This window comes from Lutzomyia longipalpis, chromosome 1 (assembly GCF_024334085.1).
Source record: "Lutzomyia longipalpis isolate SR_M1_2022 chromosome 1, ASM2433408v1".
NCBI lineage: Eukaryota > Metazoa > Arthropoda > Insecta > Diptera > Psychodidae > Lutzomyia > Lutzomyia longipalpis.
In genome coordinates this window covers 22,278,858-22,295,682 of record NC_074707.1, presented here as the reverse complement: position 1 = coordinate 22,295,682, position 16,825 = coordinate 22,278,858, and the positions used below count along the sequence as shown (strand labels likewise).

Sequence of the window (16,825 nt, the reverse complement as noted above, 5' to 3'; positions counted from 1 at the left end):
TTTTCTTGGTAAAACATCAATACGGTATGAAGAATAACCGCATAAAACTCCTCAAGCATTCTCAAATTAAATGGAAACAAAACAAACAAAAAATGGTCAATAGAGGGAGTACTAAATGTAACCTGTATTAATTTTTGTACAAAAAAAAAACAAAAATTTAATAATAGAGAAAAATAAAACTTTATTATAAAATGAAAATGTTGGAAAACATGAAATGGAGATACAACTGTTTGAATTGTTAAATTAATTACACCGAATCCATTTGCCGAGGCGGGGTTCAAGAAATTTGTTTGTGGTTCCTTTTCATGTCGCAAGCACACATTTTTGCAATTCAAATGGTTTCAATTGTTTTCAAATAAGTTTGATGATCTTGTTGTTCTGACGCAATTCGGGTGTCGTTTTTTTTTGTTATTCTTCCCCATTTGCCAGTTCACGTGGATGATGGAATCATTTTACAATATGAAAAAAAAGGCACAAATATTAGAATTTACAGAGAGAAGATGTCAAGCGATAGAAAATAGACATAGCTGTGATGGTCATTGCAAGTGATTTAAATTACATTAACGAGCTCACATTTTGTGTAAGTAAACAATGAATATATTAATTTTATTGTAAGTCTAAATTTTATTTATTTATGCTCTGTATGATATAGATAAAAATAAATAAAAGAAAATATTCTCTTGCAAGAAAATGTATAAAAATTGGAGAAAATGCAAAAAATGCATTTTAAATCTGAAAATTGCTCCTAAATTGCAAAACCTAATATACAAGATAAATTGCAAGAAAATATTTTAACTTTTATTCATCAAAAAGAATTTATGTACAAAAAAAAACATGAGAATAGTAGTAAGGGGAAAAATTTGAAGATTTTCAATTGACGTAGGTACGTCAAATATGCAATCCCTCTGCAAAAATACAAAAGATAGGGGAGACCGGGGTAAAAAAAGTCATTTTCGAATTTTCAAATGCTAATTTCTCCGAAGTTATTAATCGGAAAAATCGGAAAAAATTCTGGTGGAAAGCCCTACCAACCTATAATTTTTGACAGTAATTTTGAGGTTATGCGATAAGTACTTTGGAAGTTAAAAAAGAAAATAGATTTTTGGCCCATTTCCCAAACTTTTGCGTATTGAGAAAAACGCGTTTTCCGAACTTTTCCTTCAGCAGTTTTCCAATCTGATAATTTTTCTCACTAGCTGGGTTACTACAGAAAACGTTGCCAAGGTGTATTTTTTACTAACTTTTAATGATTTTTCTGTATAATTATTTGAATCAAAACATACCCCTTGGGGTAGATCGGGTCAACCCATGTAAATCATATGGGAGTTCGAAATTTTCGACATATTTTCTATCCATTTGTTGCAAAATGGCGTGATTGAGAAAATCGCAAAATTCTCTGTTTTAGTGCGTATAAAAGTGAAATTCCTTGTCGCGGATCAAAAGGTGAGAAGTTTAGCTATCAACTACTATCAATCTCTCAGGTGGAAAATCATTGGAAATGTCGGAAAATTCGACCGACTTTATTTAGCCAACTGGTGACTATATTTACCCGCCGCGTTTAAAAAAAGTCAGAAGCGGAAGGGTTCAGGAAAAGCTCGAAAACTCATATTTCCCGTGGAGATAGAGAGAAATGGTCTGAGACAAAGTTGTAGGCCAGGAAATTTCCTATAAGAATGACCTATCGAGGAAATTTTCTTGTCCTTGGGGAATCCTGCAGATAAGGATTTATGCAAATTGACTTTTTTTACCCCGGTCTCCCCTACTAATTGTAGTATTATGTGTATTTAGGGAATATTATATTTTATTATTTATGAATTTATAGTTATTCACATACGATAATTTGAGCTTTTTTGTCTTAACCTCTCATGGACCAATATGGAACGTTTTCGTCCCAAAACTCGATTTTGAAAATATTTAATTTTGGTTAGTTAATTTTTATTTATTAATCTAAAAGCAGTTCAAGACGTTTTCTATATGGTTCCTCGACATTTCGAGAGCCTAAAAGATATCTTGAAGGACTCACAGGATCAGGGTGGACGAAAGACAAAAATTTTTAAAAAAATCTAAATTTTGGTCAAAAATGTCTTATTTGAGCATAAAAAAAAACTTCCAAAAAATATTTTCACGTCTTAAAAACTTAAAAGTTGTTACTGTAACTTTTTTTGTCATTATTCATCCTGCATTTGAGAAAGTAAAAGAGTTCATTCGCTTCTGTATATTCGGAATATAACGTAATCTTATCTTGAATCGTAAAGAGATTCCGAAGAGGCTTTCCATTTTCCACAAGAATCTGTTAATAAAAGTCGGAATAAATGCTTCATTCATTCAAAAAAAAAAGACCAGCAAAAAATAATATGGTGACGTCATTGTTTACATTTTTGAGGAGGTCCCGACTATTTTAAGTCGAAAATAGGAAATATCATTTTCCTTGTTATACATAATTTCTTCGAAAGAATTCGATCCTTAACAAGGTTATGGGTTTCCGATTGTTTCTTTGTTTCTTCGAATGACAACTTTAGTTCTTATACAGAAATGAATAAACACCTTTTTAATTATTTAGAGAATTTTAATTCCATTTATTTTGAAAGAAACTTTTTTAATAATCAATTTTTTGACAATAATTTCCTTTTTTATAATTCAGATTAAAAAGAAAATCTTCAAATTTTTTTTTTCCTAAAAAGCATTGCACTTTTGTGAAAATTTTAAAATATTACTTAATCTCATGGCTTTATCTCGTTTCTACTTGTACAATTTGCAGGCATTAATGGTGGCTACTACTCAGGTGGTCTGCAGCAGGCACATAGCACAACGCCCCATGAAACACCTCACAGTGCTGGGCCACATGCACCACCAACTGTACCTCCGCCGCAAACGGTGCCCCCACCACCTCCTGTCGCAGCGGTCACAGCTGCACCTCCAACTGGAATTCAGCACGGACTTGTGAGCAAATCGGTGAGTAATAGAGTCAAGGAGAGATTTCCTTGATGCAGCAGACACTAAATCATCCCTCCGAATTTTTGTCATTTTACCTTTTAGCCGCTGAGTGCTCCGGATCCCAGCAATCACCATGCTACGAAGCCGGAGCCCTCGGAAGTCCATTAGCTCATTCCTCAGTAAAAAAAAAGTTCGGTTGACAGCAGTTGAAGCATTAGCGATGAATAAAAAAAATTAAAAAATTGAAAAAAAATGGTAAGGTAGGTTGACATGAAATAATTTGCCAAGAATGATGATTGGTGATGATTAATTTGTTGCTTTTTCCTTCTCTTCCTTCTCATATTTAGTGTATCGTCCACCACCTCTACATTGTATATTCAAAAACAAAATATTCAGAGTATAACTACAAAAAAAGAAGAGAACGTATGAGGAAAAGAAATTGACGTTGATCATCCAAAAAAAAAGATCGCGTTGTTGCGAGAATTTGCAAATGTTTCAGCAGTTTTTGTAGTATAAAATTGCAGATCAACAAAGTTTATTGATATACACCTTTGTTTGTTTATTTGGAGCAACACACTGAGAGCCAGAATGAAATTTAATGTGACCATTCAGTAATGATAATTAAATTTTCATTAGAAGCGTCATTAAAAAAATGAAAGCGACAATTGAGCAAGGAAAAGCCACGATGTAAATTTCGTTGGCACATTATGTTGATTCTTTATTTTTAACAATAATTTTCATTACATATATACATACATTTTTTAATTTTTTTTTTTGAATTTATTACTCTAGATATTGTAATAAGGAATGAAAGGATAAAAATGAAAAAGAAAATACTATTATACACATAGAATAGTAGATATTATATCTTGATAAGATATAAATTTAACTACCTATATTGAGATTTTAAGTGTAGAAAGAGATGCAAATGGAGAATAATGTCGTAGACTTTGAAGAAAATGGCAAAAGAAGAAATTTTTCACACGGAATTGATGAAGTTAAAAAGATGGGAAGAATTTTTCTTCCACACGGGACGTGTTTTTTCATGGAATTTGATAGGCAAAAAAATTTGTGTATTTAGAAAAATATTTGAATGAGAAAATCACGAAGTACATTGCACTGTGGTAATTGGAGAAAAGATTTTTAAATTATCACAAAAAAGTAATTTTACATAATAAGGATAATAAAGAGAGAGAGAGAGAGAGAGAGAGAGAGAGAGAAAAGTGAAGAAAATCTGTCGTTAATAAATTACGATAAAAATATATTAAAAAAAAAATAAAACAAATATGGTGAAATTCTAATATAAAAGAAAATGAGAAAAAAAAATCTAAAAAAATATATTTACGGTGTCCTGAAGTGAGCGCACATTTTGAACTATTTCTTTCAGTGCAGAGGCAAATTATTATTAAAATTTATTTTAAGAGTTTGTGGAACAATATTGATCGCAAGAAAATATGAATTGAAAATTAAAAAATATTAAAGAAAATGTCCATTACTTTTTTAGAAGGAAATTAAACAGTCAACATATTGTTACTGTTAAGCACTAAAAGAAATTTAAAGGCTATAAATATTCAAAAAGCAATGCTCTGTGAGTGAAAAGAAATTAAAGGACAAAAAGTGCGTACCTACCACCTTTGTTAAAAAAAATGAGGGTAGTTCCTTTTTTTTAGGTGGCATATCTTTAGAAGAATAAATCTGGAGGATTTTGGGACAATTCAATATTTTATTTAATTAAATGGAAATTCAATTGAATTTTTAGTTCTCAATTTTTTGAGGGAATAAAATTTAAAAAAAAAAATCATTTTTTTTTGAATACACAAAATGAAAAATAATTTGTAAATTAATAACACAACATATGAATGGAACAAAAATCAACTAGGACACCTCATAATGGATACTGAATGATAAACTGCTCAACAGTGACATGAAAAAAAAATCACTGAACGGAGAACCTTTCTCAAGAGAAATTGTTTTATATCGATAGCCACCCGGTACTATTGACTTATGGTCCTATATACAGAATGTGAGTTGAGTTTAAAATAGGCGCTTATATTCGGGGGCATCAAACTAATAAAAAAAAGTGTATATTAGTTTAAATACAATCTTTTCAGAATAATGGTGTAATAATTTAATGAGAAGCATTTCACAAAAGAAAAAAAAGAAGAACTTGAAGGAAAAAGAAATCCATGATAAATGGTGAAAGAACAAATTTAATTTTAACTGAAGTTATATCCTGTAAATACATTATCACATAAATATCCCAACACATAGGCTATAAATATATTCGCGTAATCTAATATTTTATATATATAGTAAGAAATTTTTCTTTGCCTCAATTTTTTATTCTTTTTGGCTGAAAAAAAAGAGAGAAAAAATTGGTCCAAGTGCATCACAAAATATGTTTTAATAGCTACTTGTATTAAATGTTTAACGCGTATAATATTTTTTTTGTTATGGGCAGAAAAAAGTAAAAACTATGGAGATATAGTTGCAAAAAAAAAGATTTAATTCAAAGAAAAAAAATATAAGAAAAAAGGTATATATTAAAATCTATTTGTACAAAATTCTAATAATTAGAAAATAGCATGAAGAGTAGAAAATATTTAGGAAAACCATTCCCAAATTTCCAAAATTTTATTTCTCAATCACGATTTCCTGACTTCATCAAATTTTCAACGTAAATAATGTAAAAGGAAAAAAAATATTTTCAGGACATGTTTGGTACATTTTTACCAAGTCCCTGTACAAATTAATCCACGTTATCTGACTATTATAATTATTATTAAAATGAAGAGAAAAAAAGTAAAAGTCAATGTGGTGGGCTGAATCATCAATTTTCTCCCAATTTTCCCATCTCTGTAGATCAATGAAAAAAATTAAAGAAAAAAAAGAAATGACGGAAAATAGGAGGAAATAAAAATGAAATTAGTAAAAAGGAAAAAAAATAATAAACGAAGAAAAAAATAGAAATATAACACTCTAAGGGATACGAAATAACAAGGAAAAAGTATGTTAATTAGTAGATTTTATGTTTTATTTAGAAACTTGTTTCTTTTTTTCTAAGAATCCTATATAATTATAATAAAAAAAGTAAATAAAGTGAACCTACTTGTGACTACACACCAAGTAGATTGAAAAGGAAATGAAGAAAAAAAAATGGCAAAAGGGCAGAAAATTGAGAGATATGAAAAACTTATTTAGAAAGAATGAAGTGAAAGATTTTTTTTTCACAAGAAGTACGATTTTGGATCCGATAAATGTGAAGATATAATGACGAAAAAAAATGAATCACTATAGTATTGTTAGTAATTAATAAAAAAAAAGTAAATTAAAAATGAAGAATGGTATAAATACGTGGAAATGAAATTGTGGATGAAAGATAAATGGAAATTTATAGGAATTTTTCATAAGGAAACTAGCAAAAAAAAATGGATTATGAAATTTTATATTTCTTAATTTTTCAAAAAAAAATCCACTTTCTCTGTAATAGGCAAACAACAACCAGTTTCTTTTAGGTGAGCTTTTTACAATTTTCTTTTGTAGTATGAACTAAACATTTTTTTTACGAAGAAAAAAAAAACGACGGTGAAAAAATAAAGAAAAATGGAACAAAAAATTAAAGAAAAAAAAGAACAGAAAATAAGTAAATGAAATTAAGAAATATTTAAATAATGAAGAATCAAATATTTTTTCGCTATTTTTAGTCTATATAAATAATATAAATTAAAATTACATATATCCATTACTGATTGGTATAAAAAAAAGTATAAAATTAATTAAATATATGAGATATATATAAACATTTAATATAAATAAAATAACAATAAATAAGGCATTTTCCAATATAAGATTTTTCATTTCACGTCAGCATCCTTAAAAAGAATTTTTTAGAGTAACTCCAGAGCTCTGAAGTTCTTTAGGACTTTCAACGAAGTTTTAAAGAAAAAAGACATGTTAATTTTTTTTTGGTTTTAAATCCTTTATTTTTCTCAGCATGCAACATTGCTGACTAGAGAGAATGAATTAGGTTTAGATGTACTAACATTCATGCAAACATTTGTAACGTTTCTTTTACACTCACGAACTGAAAAACTCCAACATGCGCGACTAAATCGTTGAGAGATTCGATGGCATTCAGTAGATGTTGAGACAATTTGCTGCCCTATAGTAGCCGGGTAGTTCATTAACTGTTGTTGATGTTGTTGTACTGAAGGATGTTCGAGATGCGATATTAATGGCTCCAACGGGGTGTCTTTGTCATGTTATTGAATTTCCACCATTGGTCCCGTGGACTCGCATGTGACGATTGAGGTTGCCTGACTGAGAAAATCTGCAATAACATAGGAAGAAATTGTGTAAGAGCAATAAAAAGTTTTTACTTTTACAGCAAAGAATAAGAAAATTATTCCAAAACATCAATTGTTTTAACCCTCTACTGTCGGCTCTTAGAAATAATTGACCGATTTAAATGATTTCAGGAATGGTAAAATTTGACCAAAGAAATACTAGGAATTTTTAGATCCTTTAGTTTCTGAGATATTTTAAAATTATTTTTTTTTTCAATTTTTTCTAAAAGATAAAATTAATCCGATTTGATTAAAACCAGTTTCTAAATTTTTATTTAGTTTTTTGAAAATGATTTCCACAAATTTTATCAAAATCAGTCTATTGGTTTTTTTACAGTAAATAAAACCATGAGTTAAAGCCATTTATAAAACTTGAAGTCATTTTTCTAAACGTGAAGGAGGCCATTTAGCTATATATGGGAGTTGGGCTGGCTCAAGAAAACAATTTTAACCTGAAGGGTCTTACTGGCTTTTTTATCATGGAAAAAACTTCTTTGAATTGTAAAGAAAAATCTAAACTGCCTCAAAATTTAGGATTTTTTAATAGAAACCGAAAAACACTCTTAGCTACACACCTGAACTATCGGATTGATTGTTTCCTAGCTACAATAGATTACCAGGGGTGTAAAAAAAAGTCGGATACTTTTCAGACAACACACGTGTTACGTACCTCAATAAGCACAGCTTGCACTGGTATGGCTTCTCACCACTATGGATCCGGAGATGTTTCGTGAGGGTGGAGCTGTCCGAGAAAGCCTTTTTGCATGCGCGACATCTGAAATATGTAATTCACATATATAGATATTTCTTCTATTATGTAGCATTACATTGAGAATAGAATTTCCCCCCTTTCAAAGAAAATCGTCTTCTTTGACGAAAACGTTTCTGCAGAATTTTTAAATGGTTACATTAAAACAAGATTAAAGGACGCCATTAGTTGAAGGGGAGGAGTTTATAATGGAATTAAATTCGTAATGAGATGACTCACCTGTAAGGTCGTTCCCCGGAATGTGTCCTCATGTGAGTTGTTACACTGGAACTCTGGGAGAATCTTCGATCGCAAATGGGGCACCGGAAGGGTTTTTGGCCTGTATGGGTCCTCACGTGTGCCGTCAAATTGGCTGCCTGAGAGAAGCTCTTGTTGCAATCTGGACATCTGAAAATTTGCCTGTGTCGTATGAATACTGGGCATCTTTTCACGAAATTCTAAAGCTTGATTTTTCAATAATTAATCTCTCTTGAATCTCGCAAATCCCTCCAAAATTTCTTCTTAAGTGAAATTAAATTTTTAGCGAATTTATGTACCTGTAAGGTCTCTCTCCGGAATGAGTTCTGAGGTGCGTCTTGAGTGTGCTAGGCCTAGCATAAGTCTTCCCGCAGAGGCGACATAAATTGGGCTTTGCATCTGGCAAACTGTCTCCGCTGTCATCTTCATCATATCCAATTCCAAATGTACGAACTGACCGTAGTTTCGATGCTCCACACATGGGATTTGGCTTTTGGATTGGGGAATATGTTCCGGCGGAATAGCATGTTGAGCGCTGTGGCGGCTGCGGGGGTGTCTCAATGGAGGGCACACTTTGAGCAGATGAACCCGGTAGAGGTGGACGAAAGTCCGCCGTGAAGGAGTACGTGGTTCCACTGGGATAGTGCCCAGGACTCAAGAGCGGGGGGTAGAGAACATTTACTGCAGATGCTGATGATTGTGGTGGCCACTGAGAGCATGCTGATGATTCACTACCGTATCCGTGCATTGTCATGTTCATGCTGACGTTGACACTCATACTGGGATACATGGCTGGTGTATGTTGCCCGCAGGAGCTCTCATAGTAGCCACTTGGACCGTAGTTTGCTGTAGCTGCAGTGGGTGTCTGAACCGACGGGTGAACGGTGTACGAAAGGGATGCTTGGGGTGCCCCAAATGACTGAGATGACGCCTGATGGGGCTGAGGCTCTGGACTTGGCTTCAGCACGGCATGCTTGAGAGATAGAAGGACATCAGCCATGTCATGTGTTGGTCTTTCATTTCGACTAAATGAAGAAAATCCATGAAATGCAGCCATTCAGATGGAAAATATTTAATTATATTTTACCCATACGAAGCACCGCAGGGTGAGAAGGGGAATAGACTAGGTAATGGATCCAACTCAAGAGGCGGAAGACCTGGAAAGGATCCCATATCTTCACTCCAGTAAGTACTTGAGGTTGGTTGCTGGTGTGTGTGAATGTTCTGCGGTAGGCTACAATTGGAAGCAATTTTATCAAAATCTAAGATAATCTTTCTTTTTTTTTGTTATAGGTATTGTAATTATTTTATATATAATTTATTAAGAAAAGAACCTGAAAGTTCTTAGAGATCTAATACCTTCCTTCATGTTAATCAAAGTTGTGCGGTAATAATTATTTTTAATCGCTCTATGAATCACTAAATTAATCAGAATAATGTTTTCTTTTATTAATTTTATCATTGGAAATTATAATTTTTCTTTTTTGAGTAAATTTTCTTTTTCTTAATGACTCGTTAATAACTTATAAGTACTGAAAACTTGAAATAAAACTTTAATTGGGGTAGTTTGATTTTTTTTAGTAATCATTCGTTCGCTTTCTCGTCATTTTCATTTTAATTTTAACTTTATTCACCTCCTTAAACCACATTTAAATAACCCTTAAATTACACTTTCATTATAAAATTTATAAATTCACTAAACTTAATGTACCAATAAGGGTTTTAATTAGAACTCTTATTATTGAGCTACTTGAGATGAAATTCCTTTCAACATTGACCATTGCACCAACTTATTAAATCAAAAGATTTTTAAATATAAATACAATTCCACTTTTCTTCTTAAACTTGTTAAACTGTATTTAATAAATACATAATATAGATAGAGGAAAAATCGTAGATATTAAGTAAAAATTGCAATCAATTGCAGACTTAAGTTACACTTTCTCTTTTTTCTGGTAAATCACCAAGAATGGGAATATATCTCACATTCATTTATGTTATGAATTACATTTGTAATGAGTTCAGTGGATACCTGAGAATAGTGTTGTGGTCGAGACAACTTCCGCAGTCGAAATCCGATCCTCTGGCGTCTTCGTGAAACTCAGCAATAGTAAATGTGGAAGCTTGGCACTGGCAGCTGGAGCAACCGATGCAGGATGCCGACGGACACTCCTTTTCAATGGGAAGTGGAAGTTCACAAATTCAAAGATAAAATTCCACTCAAATAAGATTTAGAGCAACTAGGAAGAATGTGTTCAGCTAGGAACTCACCTGAGGACTATCTTGCGGTAGCCCAAACAGGGGATTGTTGGGAACATATCCCATTTCCGGCTCCATGGGGATCCCATCTCCACACGTAATGTACATGGCTCCACCCTCTTGGTTCACGATGGGATCTGCGAAATGCACGCAAGAGTATGACTGTTAATATGCAATATTTCCCCCACAATTCCTTCCCCTATAAAAACCCATTTCATCCCCTCGCAGAGCACCTTCTTCATCAATTTTCTCCCTTGCTATACAATTTCTCATCGAGCATGAATATTCTTCTATTGGGTGCTCTCTGTGATTTAAAATTGGCAGGGAAAATGGTAGCCGGCGCCATTTTGGAACTCCAGGGCAATATCCCACTCTTCTGAATGCATAGCAACCAATCTGCGTGGTACATTTCATTGAGCATGACCCGCCTTTTTGGGTATATAGTCACCGTTCTTCGCAATTTTATTTAATTTCGATTGAATCTAAATTAATTCATTGACTTTAATATATTCAATTAAAGAAACTTTTTCTTTTAGAGAACTTTTTAGCTAGCTTCTTAAATAGAGCACTGATTTTGTGATTTTTTTATGGAGAATTTTTTTTTTGGTAAATGTGTCTAACATAAGAGAAAGAAGTTAACACAATGACCTTGTAGTTTTAGGAACTTCTAATTTTTATTGAATAATCTCTCCGTCCCATTCCATCCCATTCCTTTCCCAATGTACTGAAATTCTAGTCTAGTCTATTCCAGGAATAAAGGGCAAAATTTACAAGTTATTTAATTGAAAAAAAGGTAAATGAAAAAAATGAGATTCTTTCTGATTCAAAAAAAAAACTGAAAATCCAGGAAAATAAATGACTTTATAAAATCTTAAGGTCTTTATCTCATGATTTCTAGTAGGTAATTAAATAGTCTCATTTCTAAGACCATATAACACTTTTCTGATTTTCTTTTTTGCCACGGCGCAAAATGATCCTTACAACTAAATTATGGAAAGAAAATCTAATCAATACTAAATATAATAAAGTTCTACTAACTTAGAAACTCAAAATAACTAAAACAACCTAAATTTATTACCAAAAAAAAATTTTCATGCATGTTTCCATGCCAAATTTTGCCAAGAGATTATAAAATTGAAAAAAAAAATGTTGATTTTCAAAATGCTGAAAATCTAATAATTTTTTAAGAAATAAATTGAAGGAACAAATAAGTCTCACAAGATTGATCATTTAGCATTGTATGGCGAAAAAATTATCCAAAAATTTTAACTAAAATTATATCCCGTTTGGGTCAGGAACACATCAAAACGCGAAATAATTATATTAAAAAATCACAGAAGATTTCCGCTTTATTTTGATCCTTATTAACGAACAACATAAAAATAAAGAAAAAAACTTTTATCCTTTTACTTTCTTGATGGATTCCCCTCCGGAGTGGTTGTTAAATCAGGAATTAATTCCATGAGAGATACACCTAAATTTCCTTAACCGGACGGAATTATTTTTTACCTGGCAAACCACTAGAGTAAAATCCATCTTCTGCAAACTTCACCATATTTTCCTATAAAATTCTTCTTTAAAAATTCTGTTATTTGAGATAATCTTCCGGGAAGAAACTATAGGAGATACTTGAGAATATTCCATTAAATTTTTATTTAATTTACTTTCCTTACAATAAGATTTCATTTGATTAAACAATTTCCTGTAATCATTTGCCTTATATTAAAAACAAATAAATAAATATTGGAAGAAGTTTTTTTTAAAGGTATGGAACACATTTCAGATGCTTCAGATTGGGTTCAAGGAATAATAAACATAATTTTGTTATAAAAAATTCCTACTTTAATTCAACAAACCAGTGTGGCAGCTCAGGCATATAAACCTTGTGCTTAAACAGCGAAAAGACAAAATTAATCTCATTTAAACAATTTAATTTTCTTATACAAAAGTTAAAAATTTTAAAATATATTTGAGAAAATAAAAAAAATTGATAATATCGCTAAAAATATAGGAAATTAATTTTTATTTTAGATCACATCTCAAGGTTTAAATTGATTAAAGTGATAAAGTTCCATAATTTGAGCTTTAATGAATTTAATTGCACTTTTAGGACCTAATTTTAAGAAGAGTCTCATAACTACTCACCCAGTTCTATACTAATCGTCAAAGTTTTAATTTGTATAAAAACCTAATCTGCTTCTGTTTAATACACATAAAATAAGAACCAAGTTTCAATATCAAATTCATTACAATCATAAGCACTCTATCGTTGACTTGATCATTGATTTGCACATAAGATAGAACAGCAATGGTTCCTTCACTGATATATCCATTTTTATCACTTTTAAATTCACTGATAAATCCGATAAATCCAAATGCTAGTATAAATCCAATATAAATCGTTTAGATTTCGTTGAATGTAGGTATTAATCACATTGTAATCAGGAGAGAATTTCAACACTCAAGGATGTACCAACACGGGAGTTTTTGAGTGATATTTGTGCGCCTCGGGACAGAGCTCGGGGGAACTGATGACGAGCTAAAGTGCCTGGATGGTGTCGCGCGAAGAACTGACAGTGTTTATTATGTATGCCTCCGAGCGACTCAATGTGTGGCTGCGTTGAGGAGTGGTGGGTTGGTTATTGGCTTAATTCCCTTTTACCCTGTCGCACAAGAGAAACGCACACTCCACCACTCATGGACTGAAAATGCTTCCACCAGCCAATGTGTGTGGAACTCATCCTCACTATTCGCGGTTCAGAAGTCGATTTAATATAATATCTCCCTCTTCTTGTTCTTGTTTTTTTTTAGAGGGCGCGATCAGGCGAAATGAGAAATGAACAATGATCGCCGGGAGATGCATTCATTGAACTCGCATCATTCAATATTATATGGGAAATCATGAGGAAAGAAGCGCCAACATCTGTTACTGTCTCCCTTGGTGGATCAGTCCTCGAGGACAGTGCGATGAATGACTATCTTCTGCTTCTTGTGGCCACAACTCAAAGAGATCAATGACGATCAACGACCACCCAGACGAAAGGAGTATCACATTTCCACGACGCGAAGAAACTCCTTACAGTTGAGAGAATGGCCTTTTACACTGCCCTCTTTTTTTTTCGAGACTTTACCGTCCTCTTGGGACTCATTTTCAATTTCCTTCACCTTGCTGCTGACGAAATTTTTATTTGCAACCCATCTCTTCGTCCGGTAAATGGGGAAGAAGAAGGTAATTCAATCTTATTAACATCCGCTCATACTTTCTCATTCCATGTTTCAACACTTTTTTTTTCTTTTAGCTCAATTCTGATATTTATTTTATGTAGTTACATTATATCTTTAAAATAATGCCCATATAGAATAAAATATTTATAATTAATTTTACAGAAAGAATAAAAAAATAAATCAGAACTAAATATCCTTTTCTCTCTTCTATATACGTTTTTATAATCTTTTGGGTTTATCTCATCATGTGCTATGTAGTTAATATCGTTCACGCGTATCACTGAAATAAATACCTTTCAACAATTCTAATCGCGGTGGGAATTACAAATAGAACATTGTACTTACATACGTATTTAACAGAATCATCCGTAGATGATGAGCAAGATTGCGGTATTGGGGACTGATGAGAAAGAATTGAGAATGGAGATTTCAGAGGGATGTAACACGATCCTGATATTGAATGCCGCGAGACTTTCTAATGAGGCAGAAAGATATTTCGCTTGAGGTTACGGCCCACTGCACTTTTTGCCAGCAATCTGTGAGAGAGGGAGTCAATGGACGGTGATGATGTTAACTCTCTCGAGATAGGGATTAATTTGCCACAAAACGAGGGGGTGATATCTCATCCGCGTGTCCTTATTCAGTTAAATGAAATTTAATTGATGAGGGGTAGATAGAGATACCTTACCTACTACAGGAGGAAAATATTTAATTATCCTGTTGATTTTTTGGCTTAACCACCAGAATTCACTTGAATGGATGGTGATGTATATAAAAGAGGATAAATGTGTGATAGCACCTGTATTTGCTTACAGGATTAAAATTGGATAATTTTGTATAACAGCGCGTACTTGAGGCTTCCTACTTTATAAAATAAATCATAAGAACGTGTGAGGTGGAGCCTTTGAAACAACATTAATCTTAATATTTTTGATAATGAAAAAAGAAATCATTTCCTCATTAATTAACACCATTAACACAAATAGAATGATCATTAACCAAATTAGGGATAATGTTGATTTTCATAATATTTAAAAAAAAAAAATTAAGTAAAATTGGATTGGATTGTTATTTCTCTAAATAAATTCTTCATAGAGAGACTCCTATACCGCTTTTCCAAAGCACAAAAGGAGACAATTGTGACAAAATAAATACATGCTGGAAAATATCAAATGGCGCAGGGAAGCCATTGAAGGCATAACAGTTCGCTTGTGCCGATGAGGGGTGAGTTTTGGTGCGATGATAACAACCACGGAAGCCCCACAAAACAGAACAACCCCCACAATCATCGATTTTTAGGGTGGTGTTACATCATTTTGTTATTAAATAAATTTTCGGCACACAATGCACTGATTTTTTGTGCTTGGTAAGGATTGAGTAATTGAATATAAAAAAAAATTTAAGATGATTTTTTTTTACATAATAAAAGTGGAACATCTCTCTACTCTTGGATTAATCTATGAGAAAATTATAATGTAGTAGACATTGTAAAGAAGGATTATTAGTGATTAGGTACCGCCTCACGAGGCGATTAAATGCTCTCTTTGCCATTTCATCGCCATTGACACGTGACTGCTTTTATGATGATTATGAGTAACTTCTTCGATGGCCATGGGGATCCAACAGAGAAATTTAATACATTAAATACCCACTCATCCTAAAATATCCAGAATCTTTTATCTGATATTTCTTGTATTTCTTTTTTAATATTCATTTACTACCTACAGATAGAGTTTTATGAGCTCATCACTGACGGCAGAAGGTGTCAAGACTCCTAGATCTGTGAATAGGAGGGTAATGTAGGCTGGTGGGGTGTAGTCAACCTGTGGATGGGTTTTTGAGAGATCCCCTTTGAGAGATTTCCGTGGATACTTGTACTCATTGGGCAGATCACGCTGATTAAGTGGGTAGAGACGAGAAAATTTGAAGCTCTCAGCCAGCACGTAGAATGGTTTCTTCATTTCCTTTGCACACAGAGCCATTGTAAGGGTACCAATGCGATTGATGATTCCGCCACTCTCAACAACTCCCTCAGCACCAACAAATACCATATCCACATTCTCCATCACATATCCTATGGCCGAATCCAGAATTAGGGTACAATCAATTCCATATTTCTCGAGATCTGTCCTCATGCGCTCCCCTTCATTGTCAGAGGAGCTACGAGTGATAAAAACATGGAAGCGCTTATTGGATTGAGCTGCTACAGTAAGGGCTTCCAGAACAACTCGAGAGCGAGAGTGTGTAAGAATCCTGCAACCGTCTTGGACAAAAAGCGATGCCTGCTTCGCAATAATTTGTCGGGCTTCGAGTAGCTTCTGTAGAAAGACATTCCCGCGATGTAGCATGATGGTCCTGCATTCTTCCATTGTAACATCATCAATTTTAGCCAGGGTGATGAAACGAGAAAACAGCTCACATCCGGAAATTACGGCAGTCAGGGGTTGTTCAGTTTCCTTCATTGTTGCAATGGCTGTTTTAATCGTGGTATGCAGCTCCTGGACTGTATCAACTACAAAGGAAAACATATTTATTTACATTCTGACTGAGCATAATAGAAATTTTCTATTCACATTTTGTCTTTTCCAAGACCATCAGCAATGTTTTGATGGCTGCAATTCCGGCAGACAGATTCTTATCCTTCTCCATCTCTTGTGCAAAATATTTTGCCACGTCTGTAATGAAAATGAAGACATGATGTAGACCTAATAATTTGCAATGAGAGGATAATGTTATTACCAAAAGATTCACAATTGTCCTTCATTATTTACAAAAATAACACGTAGCAATAACAATTCAAAAGTGTGGTTATGGGTTGGAACAAGAGAAAAGTGAGGTTAGATTGAAATTGTTCAATTTCGGAAAAAATATAGAATTCTATGTTATATTATTGTTGGAAAGTCTGATGCAAACGAATGAAATTGGCATGCAATACAATTCTTTTTATTGAAACAAATAAAAAAAATGCTACAATTAGAAGTAGATTTATAAGAAAAAATAGTATTTTCTAAAATTAATCGATAGAAAACAGAAAATATTTAACAGACTGAGGAAT

General features: G+C 32.8%; 3 protein-coding genes across 6 annotated transcripts in view; 1 reads left to right on the top strand and 2 right to left on the bottom strand.

Annotated features, from left to right (window-relative positions):
• LOC129797096 (C-terminal-binding protein) overlaps nt 1-4,128 on the top strand; it is a 45,283-nt gene extending 41,155 nt beyond the window's left edge. For 2 of the 3 annotated variants that reach the window (XM_055839405.1, XM_055839407.1), the window contains exons 8-10: nt 2,759-2,952; nt 3,037-3,194; nt 3,282-4,128. In XM_055839405.1, the coding sequence (XP_055695380.1) occupies nt 2,759-2,952; nt 3,037-3,102 (260 nt within the window). In that variant the 3' untranslated portion in view covers nt 3,103-3,194; nt 3,282-4,128. The remainder of the gene's footprint in view (nt 1-2,758; nt 2,953-3,036; nt 3,195-3,281) is intronic. The other variant, XM_055839406.1, reaches the window with a different exon arrangement.
• A 2,764-nt stretch (nt 4,129-6,892) lies between these two features.
• LOC129797094 (protein glass) lies at nt 6,893-13,175 on the bottom strand. 2 transcript variants are annotated; one of them, XM_055839403.1, is made up of 8 exons: nt 12,691-13,175; nt 10,558-10,682; nt 10,319-10,458; nt 9,374-9,520; nt 8,586-9,311; nt 8,269-8,448; nt 7,951-8,055; nt 6,893-7,264 (listed from the first exon to the last, which is right to left on the bottom strand). In XM_055839403.1, exons 2-8 carry the CDS (start codon nt 10,651-10,653, stop codon nt 7,192-7,194), a joined length of 1,467 nt encoding a protein of 488 aa, XP_055695378.1. In that variant the 5' UTR covers nt 10,654-10,682; nt 12,691-13,175; the 3' UTR covers nt 6,893-7,191. The 2 variants fall into 2 exon arrangements, with proteins under 2 accessions (XP_055695378.1, XP_055695379.1); XM_055839404.1 differs by having other exon boundaries at nt 8,269-8,436; nt 12,691-13,174.
• Nucleotides 13,176-15,444: 2,269 nt separating this feature from the next.
• Nucleotides 15,445-16,818, bottom strand: LOC129797092 (translation initiation factor eIF-2B subunit alpha). Its single transcript, XM_055839400.1, has 3 exons — nt 16,510-16,818; nt 16,344-16,445; nt 15,445-16,282 (listed from the first exon to the last, which is right to left on the bottom strand). The coding sequence occupies exons 1-3, from the start codon at nt 16,532-16,534 to the stop codon at nt 15,492-15,494; spliced, it is 918 nt and encodes a 305-aa protein (XP_055695375.1). The 5' UTR covers nt 16,535-16,818; the 3' UTR covers nt 15,445-15,491.
• Nucleotides 16,819-16,825: the final 7 nt, after the last annotated feature.

What these genes read in the sequence shown, in the direction of transcription:
- LOC129797094 (XM_055839403.1), bottom strand. Translation starts at nt 10,653, where the DNA reads ATGTACATTACGTGTGGAGATGGGATCCCCATGGAGCCGGAAATGGGA. An exon ending in CCCTGCGGTGCTTCGTATGG is followed by an intron (nt 9,312 to 9,373) that starts GTAAAATATAAT and finishes TTCTTCATTTAG; the next exon opens with TCGAAATGAAAGACCAACAC. An exon ending in TCCGGAGAGAGACCTTACAG is followed by an intron (nt 8,449 to 8,585) that starts GTACATAAATTC and finishes CATACGACACAG; the next exon opens with GCAAATTTTCAGATGTCCAG.
- LOC129797092 (XM_055839400.1), bottom strand. Translation starts at nt 16,534, where the DNA reads ATGAAGGACAATTGTGAATCTTTTG. An exon ending in GGACAATTGTGAATCTTTTG is followed by an intron (nt 16,446 to 16,509) that starts GTAATAACATTA and finishes TTTTCATTACAG; the next exon opens with ACGTGGCAAAATATTTTGCA. An exon ending in GGTCTTGGAAAAGACAAAAT is followed by an intron (nt 16,283 to 16,343) that starts GTGAATAGAAAA and finishes TTTCCTTTGTAG; the next exon opens with TTGATACAGTCCAGGAGCTG.